This window comes from Bactrocera latifrons, unplaced genomic scaffold (genome assembly GCF_001853355.1).
Source record: "Bactrocera latifrons isolate USDA-ARS-PBARC rearing strain unplaced genomic scaffold, ASM185335v1 scaffold_104, whole genome shotgun sequence".
Lineage (NCBI taxonomy): Eukaryota > Metazoa > Arthropoda > Insecta > Diptera > Tephritidae > Bactrocera > Bactrocera latifrons.
Window position 1 is genome coordinate 524,175 of NW_017534453.1, and position 9,408 is coordinate 533,582.

A 9,408-nucleotide genomic window follows, 5' to 3' on the forward strand; every position below is an offset into this window, starting at 1 on the left:
AAGTTTCCTAACAGACTTTGCACCGAATAACTTCAGCAGATCTTGGAGACCATACCATACTGGTGCACGACGCGAGAAAATGTGCTCACTATAAGTTTCCTACAATAAATTGATTACTTAGTGGCTGTAGAGTACGGAGAACCGTCTTGATGGAAGCAAAGTTCGTTCACAGCATCATTCTCCAATTAAGGTACGAGAAAGTAATTAATTATGGATCTACAGCGTACCTTACTGACTTTAAAGTTATGGTCCGCTTCATTTTTGAAGTAATATGGACGAATGGTTCCCTCTGTCCATAGAGCCAAGTGACTTTTTGAGGATGCAAACGCTGTTCACATGAGTGTAAATCAAGTAACAGCTGACAAACAGACAAACTACGAAAAAAGTATTATCTCATTGAAAAACGTCTAAAGATCCTACCACGTCAACAAAAACTGTACACATAAAGTCATTTAATATATATATGAAAACTAATGATTAGGGCATCTGAAATACACGTTCGCATCCATTCTTTTCTTCCCAAGAAGCTGAAAGTGAACCATCGGAATTAAGTCTTCTCAAAAACTGATAAAGCAGTTTGCGTGTATATGAAAAACTTTTTCATTTGACGTGATATCTTCACCAAATTTGGCACGAGTTATTCCCCAAGGGAATTCTGCAATCTTTGAAGAAATTATACAGCTCAAGACACAGCTATATGATATCTGCTATTCAAACAGACCGATCACAATCAAGTTGTTGTGACGATTCTTTTGTAGCTGTGACGGATATTATAGATTCGGCGCAACCGAAGTTAACGTTTTTTTGACTTCTATGTCATGTAGAATGTAAAGCTTAATACCTCTGACATATTTATTGAATAAGTTATCGACATTTTACAAAAATTGTGTTATCTGCGAGTTTAATATGTGGCTGCACACAAATTTAATCTAATCTTATTTGTGTACTTAAAGTTTTACTTCAAAAAATTTATTATTTTCTGGAATTCAAAGAGTATTATAATTTTAAACCGCTAATTATGGATATATATGCATAGTAGAAACACACTGAATTTTTTTTTTCGTTTTTGTTAAGTTATTTAAAGCACTTCCTCTAAAAATATAGATTAGGGCTTGGCATTAATTTTGTCAATAATTCGTGACTTTTAGTATAATACACAATTCAAATATTAACAAATACATAAAATTACACAAATATTCGCACAGATAGGTACATATTTCTATATAGAGGCGTGAGGTAGCGTGTCATTTGAGTCATGTAATACTGACTTACTTAGACACAGACTCGTATTTTTCTATGACTAACTTTAGCACTCAAACTCACTACAATAAGTTCTCAAAGCAACCTAACTAAACATTCGCAGAGCGTATTAAGCATAGAGAATTGGATAAAAGCACTGAACCGCGGTCAACGCTAGCAAACTATAAAAGCTACAAACAGCAAAACTCCGATCCTCAGTTGAAACTAGATTCTTATGCAGCAACTCGGTAGACAACCAACTTAAATAAAAGAGCCAGACATAAAAACAATAGCAGCGCGACATCAACTATCGCGAAGTTACAGACAAACGAGAGGCCAAGAAGCCGTTGAAGTGTGTTGGCATAAAACAAGAAGAAAGAAGTCAAATTTTAAGGGATTTTTATTGCAAAAATTGCAATTGGTCGTAAAAGTAAACACCAGCTGTAATTAAACGTGCTCCCGACTATGAGGTCAAGCGGTGTGAAAAGTGTGTCGTGTTTGCTGGCGATGCTGATTTCGGCCATCGTCCTCTGCCTCTGTGCAACGGAAATTGGTAAGCATGAATTTACGAGTACTCAAACCAACAGCAACAACAATACCGGCCAAGTGGCACATGTGTGTTCATAAGTGCTTAAGTAATTAAACAAAAAAAGCATTTTAGCGAGTGAATAAATAGTTCAACAAACCAGAGAGCTCTTAACAAAAAGGCCGAGTACGGAGAAGACCACATTAGGCAAAGAGTTTAATAAACTGCTAGTGATCATCGCCAGCGATCACAAACATTTGTGAATTGACAATTTATTTGCCATTTATGGAAATATTATGCCGAAGAAGGTTGTGTAAATACAGTGTTGCTTCGACTATTGGTTAGCCATAATGTGTGTAAAATGTTGAATGGTTCAGTCTCCTCAGTGTGAGTTTAATAACGGATTCAAACAGCTGACTCAATTATGTTGAATATTGACTAACAATCTAAGCTAAATTGCTTAGACAAAAAGTGGTTGAAAGCAATCTAGAAAGGATCTTGTTTGGATTTCTCTTTCGTATTAAGTTGAATCACCTGGAACAGAACTGAGTTTGCCTTTTCTGCCATTATAATCAAGTTTTGAACGAAATCTGAATTCGTGTAGGACAAAAGAATTATAGAAACAAATAAGGAATATAGCCAATATTTTACGTTCACTAAATTTTGCTTTCTCAGAGATAGGCAGTTATACATAGATATATGTAAAAGCCAAGTCCACGATTTGAAACATTATACGCAAAAAGATAGTACTTTAATATCAGAAAAATATGCTTTCTGGATTTCTTTAACAAATCTCACAGACTCACTGATAATTTCAGTATAGACTCTGAGGTCCACATATTCGGTATCATGGAAGCATGGGTAGCTGGAAAATTTATGAACCGATTTCGACTATTTTTTAATAAAAGATAGTATATTGAGGAAAAAGTTTTGTTACGATATCTTAATTGATTATTGAGTGATAGAATCAGTTGGAACTAAAAACTGTGTTACATGAGAAATATTTTGGTTTTCGTTCGATTTGGCATATTTTTACACCAAGACAAATGGTATGACATTCTTAAAGGAATTCCTGAGGTACCAGGTCCATTGTTCACACTAATTCTTTACTTTGTTGCATATAAAGTAGAATGCTTCTGAAGTATTTATTTAGTGAGTTATCGCATATTTAAACGTTGGGAGTGGACGTGGTTATCATCTAACTTCACCTAAAGAAAAACACACAGAAACTTCAAATTCAATCCGTCCGTTCAATCCAATTCCCAATGACTCATTCGAGCATTTCGACTGGCAGCTGGCAAACGACACACGTGATCTTTTGCTCTAAGGCCTGAATCGAAGCGAAAGGCCCACAAACCACACCAAACCGCTGTTTATTCTGGATGCATTTCTCTTCAGGTTGCGAAATGCTTCAATTTTCCTCGTTTTCATACCGATTAAGGCAAAGGAGGGAATGATTGCTGAAAAAAATATGGCTCAAAAACGTTCTTTTCAAGAGCCCATACAGTGAAGCAATGTCGCTTAGGACGGTCAAACAGCGTCTGTTCTTGCACAAGCTCGACGTCAAATGTCCCAAGTTGTTCTGCAATCGGCGCCGAATCGACTCTCCACGGTCGTCGTGTACACTCTTAGCTACTTCTGCTATATTTTCCTCAGTGCGTGTTGAACATGGTCTATTCAGTCGAATATTAATGAATGATGGCATGATGGTGTTGCGAATAGTATGCTCAGTCGATTATGTTGACCATGTATGAAACTGAGCTATAAAGACTTGTTCCCAGCAAGTTGGGTCTATTTAGCTTAGGAAATTTCTGTGATGTGTACTTACGTTCTATTAGGAGGCAACATATTACCAAAGTATAAAAGCTTAATCAACATTTTTCGCATAACGAAGAAATCTACATATATCATCGAAACCCTTTTACGATCTTCACTCTTCCATTTTTCTCGGGTTTTTGATATGGAAAGTTTTTTTTTAAATTTACCCGCCGTCGCCATTTAAAATTATCGAATTTTTTGATTGACATTTCATTCCCTTTCTTTGCTTTTATAAGCAAATTTTATAATGCGGACAGGTTGAAAAATTATCAAAATGTACTTGATTTAATAAAGATATCAAATTTCACCTAAATACATATAATAAGAAAGTTGAAAATTCCTTAAATTCTCTCGAATAAAATTTATTCCGCTCGTAAATAATAACGATTCTTTCTCCGCCGTGAATATATACAATTTAATTTGTGTAATAATAACATATTTGAAACACTAAGAAACAACTCATTAGATTAAGTTTTGAATTGATTATTTTTTACTTTCACTATATTGCTTCTTCTTTATTAGTAAATCATTTGTATTTGTAGGGCATTTCTATGTATATGAGTCATTGTTTGCGCTTATTCCGAGTTCTTTTACTAATAGCTAAAAATATTTTTTGACTAACAGCTGTTTTGCTGTGCTTAATATAAGGAACAGCTTTCTAACTACTTACTAGCTCTAAACAATATTTTATTTTAATGGCTTTTTGCTAGAAATTTGATATAGCAAATATGTTTTTCATTTTGATATAGTATTTATGATTATCATATGGTAGTATGTGTAACTTGTATAATATGGGGTGAGCCGAGAATATATCCCATTTCATATTCAATATAAGATCCTTGCTCATTTTAACACTGCTTTCGGCTCTACGTTTTCTGTATCTGTTGGCATTGGAGAGTAGCGAATCTAACAAAGTATATCAGATATTCAAACTTGCAAAACTTGTCTTTTGAGGCATTGGCAATTATGTTGCGATTATATCTTGAAGAAGTTGTTCTTCCTTCCGTATCAATAAACGTTTGGTTAACCCCTTAGTTTGTTTTCTCCCCATAAACTATGGGATCATATGCTTGATTTTCAGTTTTAAGGTCATAAAATCCAAAAAATTCTTCTTTGACAGTTTTTTGTCGTTTTAACCATTGGTTTGGTTAGGTAATATGGCTGATATAATATATATCTGAAGGTATGCGCTCCCGAGTGCTTAAGTCTTAACCTCCCAAATGGAAGTGTTGACTTGTTTCCATCTCATCTTCTACCATACAGCTTCTGCAGATAGTGTATGGTAAGATTCACATCAGCATGACGACATTAGGGAAACCGGCTATTAAAAACCCCACAACTAGGGACAGGCTAGCCTTACCGAGGGCAAAGAGATCTCTTGCGATCGATCTTGGGCCAGAATGATTTTGCGACAGAGCACGATACCGATGGCCACCCCAGCGCTGTTAAGTTTCCGCAAGCACAAGAGGATACGGGAACACCGACTTGCTCCCATTCTACAGATATCGGTTCTAGGGTGCCTTTTTTTGCTAGCTCATCCGTGCGATATTAGACGCCCTGCTATCTGAGTGGATGGTCACTTCTCTGAAGGAAGCTACTCTCCGGTACAGTAATTCTACTGCTCCTTTGTTGACGGCAACCTCGGCTTGAAAAACACTGCCGTAGTCAGGAAGTCTAAGCTCAAGCTTTGACCCATCCGTAATCACTGCCCCTCTCCTTCAAAGGTTTCTTCACATCCACAACTCTCGTCGGAATATGGGTAGAGAAGGACCCGACAGAGTTCGATTTGGCGCTTATGAAGTCAAAATGTGTAAAGACTTCAGAGTATTCACCGTGTTGTTTTACGCTCCCGAATTCTCTGAGTCTGATAGTAACTTTTGATTTAACTCATTGACAATATTGAAATGGAAATATGCAAAACAGACCTTGGTGGACAGCGATTATACTACTTTATTGAGGTATCCCCCTACTCTCTTGTATAAATTCAACTCGTTGTTACTCTACTACTTTCAAATAATTTTTTGACAATAGAGTTGCGCAGAAAGATAGCATGCAGAGAAATGGCGAATCGAAGGTAACATTACTGAACTTCCAAAAACTTTTTCTTACATTTCCAATTAACAATTGTTAAGACTCTAAGTTTTAGTATTTGTTAATATTGAGACTGATTTAATGAATTCTGAGTTTACCAAAGACTCAGGAGAGCTTAAGCAGTCAAAATGATTCCGGTTTATGGAGTCGCAAAAATATTGTAATTCCCAAATACACACATACAATTGTCCCAATTATAACAATATTTTACTTTTTTTTACTCAAATAAATTGTTCGTCGAGCTTATTTTCTTCTGCCAAAGATGTATAAACTGTTGTATTATGAGATTTCAATCAGTTCGTTCTATTGCCTTAAGGAAGCACATAACTTCGCTGGTGAAATTCGCGCATTCCAATTAAGGCAAAAATGTAATATCCCCCAGACATTAAATGTACGTTGCAATTCAATTATTATATTAGCGATATTATTCTATGCCTGGTGGACCCAGATTGGCAATTACGGTATAAAGCACAGTGGTTATCTTGTATGCGAATATTAGCATTCTTGATGGCGAATAAATTGGAGTAAGAGTAAAATATTAGACAGACATACCCTTTTTTTAAATTTTTTCTCATATTTTTTTTTTTTTTTTTGTTTTATTTTGTAAAATTATTTGAACAAAATTCATGCACTTTTGCTAGTTACAAAATGCAGCCATTGAAAGCACAGCTTCCATCCCGAAATGCATTTAACTGAGCCTTTCATACTTAAATATAAAATATTTAAAACACACATTTAATATAAATATGCGACTCCTATCTTGTATCTATCAACAATTTATTTAAAGCATTAATTGCCCAACACAGCCCACCGTGCGTCGTGGCTGTGACTGTGGCTGTGGCTTTGTTATTATTTATTAAAAGAATCGCTAATGCTGGCCTATCGTAGTATGTGTACGTGTGTATGTGCACACATGCTTAACTGGCTGTAAATAATCGGTTAACTACGATTTAATACCTCGAGCGGCATTAGTGTGTATTTACAAAGGCCGACCAAACAAGTAATCAAGCAACAAATGATGCAACCATACAACCAATTCATCAATGTTGTCGATGAAAATCAAAGTTCCGTAATTATTAATTTACTCAAATAAGATGCCAATCAGTTTTGGTGCTATACTATGTACCTTTGCATATAAACATGTGTACAAACATACATAAATAACAATAGCTAATAGCGCGTATAAATATACATACATATGTAGATTTGTATGTGTGTAGGTGTCTATTTATTTGCAGATACATACATATGTATATAAGTTATTCATGGCGTATTTCAAAGCTTGCTTCAATCGCGAAGTGTTTACGCAGCCATACATTTTATCTATGTATGTATGTATGTATATTTATACATTTCCGCGCACAATTTCTTATTATTTGATGGTTGTGATTGAAAAACGTTGGCCCAAAATGTCTTAAGTACCCAGGTACCTATTTAGGTATACCTTTCTGATATTAGCATACTGATTAATGGAAAATATTGACTTAACTACATACATAGTATGTACGTATAAGCTATTTTCATCATAACTACTTACTTCCGGGTTTTCAATATAAGGCTGTTTGTTGGATGACAGGAGGTATTTCGTTTTGCTCTCATTCACTACCAAACCAATTTGCTTCGGTTCTATCTGAGAAGATTTTACTTTCTCTATTCATCTCGAATTATTTTTTCCAGTAGTAAGGTTGGTATCCAGCTCTCAAGTAATTGCTCAAGAAAAAAAATACATTATTTCTTCAAGTAATTTTGACGGCTGGTTACGCATTGTGAATGATCCACGATAGAAGAGCAAGAGAGAATAAACGAAATAAAATAAACTTTGTGCGTAATATGTATTTGTGTATGTGTGTTGTAACATAAATTTTTTCATTGCGATTTAAGGAATGTTGTTGATGATTTTTAAGTTTTATACAACATTTCCTTCAAGAAACAATTGTTGATTTCACGTTTCTTCGCAAAACCAGGTTTGCCATACTCGCATTTTATTGAAAAAATCTATTAAAAATTAGTACTAAATTTTTTTAGAGCTGCATACTAGCACAAATAAATTTATCGCTGGAAAGTTACTTGGCCGTTTCTTAAACGTTTTTTTATATGAAGTTTTTACATTTCTAGAGAGCTGGATACTAAGCTGTAGATTGAAGAATGCGCACAATATGGAGTTGCCTTGTCTGAAACCTCTTTTGGTATCGAACGGCTCGGAGAGGTCCTACTCGATCCTAACGGACCTTTTGGTATTGCTCAACGTCAATTTACACAGCCGTATCAATTTTGCGGGTATACCAAATTCCCGGCATAAAGGCAGCTCCTTTTCGTGCTGTCAAAAACCGCTTATTTTTCATGGGTCTTTTCCAAGATTTGGTCCGTGGTCAGTTGTTGAATCCACACTGACAAGGTCGCATCAGTTTGTTGACGATATGCTTATTTATCCGTAGTTGAGACAGATTATGGGGTCTCCCTTTTTGTGGATTGGGCTGAGCACACTTAAATTCCAATCGTCGGGCATGTTTTCGTGCGAAAATATTCTACAATGCATGCTTCTTATCAGTTCTTCGCCGCCGTATTTGTATAGCTCGGCCGACAATCCAACCACCCCCACTTTATGGTTCTTCTGACAGGTAATTGCTATTCGAACTTCTTCATGGTTGGGCAATGGAACGTTTGCTCCATCGTCACTATATAATTTATTCCTATTAGTGTAATTCCAAAAGGAATTTCCCTATTTGGTAACTCACTAACTTCTAACTAATTATTTATATTCAATTGAAGAAAAGTGTTCAATACAGTCATCAGTTTGTAATGAAAATATAATAATTTATTATTAAATATTACTATTTCCAGCTGCGGCACCCTATCAAGAGTTACCACCGCGAGCTGGTCACGTGCCAGTTTACATACGCGAAGGTGACCAACCACTAAGTGAAATTCATCCTGGTTTAGCTGAAGCGTTCCATGAAGTGGCCGCACTCACACAGAAGATTGAGGTGAGCGAAAAACACATTTTTTTAAATAGTATCTCTAAGAATTACTTTTTTTAGGATAAAAAGTCCGAAACAGCCAAGGATGACACAGTGAGTGACTCCACGGACGAGAAGTCAGCACCTGTGACCGAGTCCGAGCCAACCGAGAGTGACATAGCTTCCTTTGATGTGATCAAAGGTATTGACAACCAAAACGAATCAGTCGCGAAAAATGATGAGACAAAGGACGAACCAGATCAAAGCGAGAATATTGATAAGAAGGAAGTATAAACACCATATGTGAATTTTTTAAAGCAATATTTATATATAAATAATATTATTTACTTTTTATGCAAATATACAATACATATAATATGTAAAATATTAATATATTTGAAACTTGAATTTCAGAAGACGAAGTTATTTATAAGTAATGGCTTCTTAAAGCGGTGGAAAAAAATAGCAATATTATTAATATAATTTCAATTATAATTCTTCATAGAATCTTGTCCATCAACATTGTTAAAAGCTTATCTTATCTTAAAAAATTTGTTCAAAAACTTCGTAGATCGTTGAGTGATAATTTACAAAAGTGTTCTGGTTTATTGGAGGATGGGGTCATGTGTAGAAGTTCACGCCAGTGAGGAAAGTCTCTGATCKCCATTCACTTGGGAATGGCCAGAAACGATTCTTTTACATATGACTCAAGCAGCTCACGACTTCCGGTCTTTGACCAAGTATCCTCTGGGTAGCCTAAGAACATCCGTTCGAAGG

General features: G+C 35.5%; 1 protein-coding gene across 1 annotated transcript; it reads left to right on the forward strand.

Annotated features, from left to right (window-relative positions):
* Positions 1-1,444: 1,444 nt before the first annotated feature.
* Positions 1,445-8,989, forward strand: LOC108968949. Its single transcript, XM_018933334.1, has 3 exons — positions 1,445-1,792; positions 8,516-8,658; positions 8,713-8,989. The coding sequence occupies exons 1-3, from the start codon at positions 1,705-1,707 to the stop codon at positions 8,923-8,925; spliced, it is 444 nt and encodes a 147-aa protein (XP_018788879.1). The 5' UTR covers positions 1,445-1,704; the 3' UTR covers positions 8,926-8,989.
* Positions 8,990-9,408: the final 419 nt, after the last annotated feature.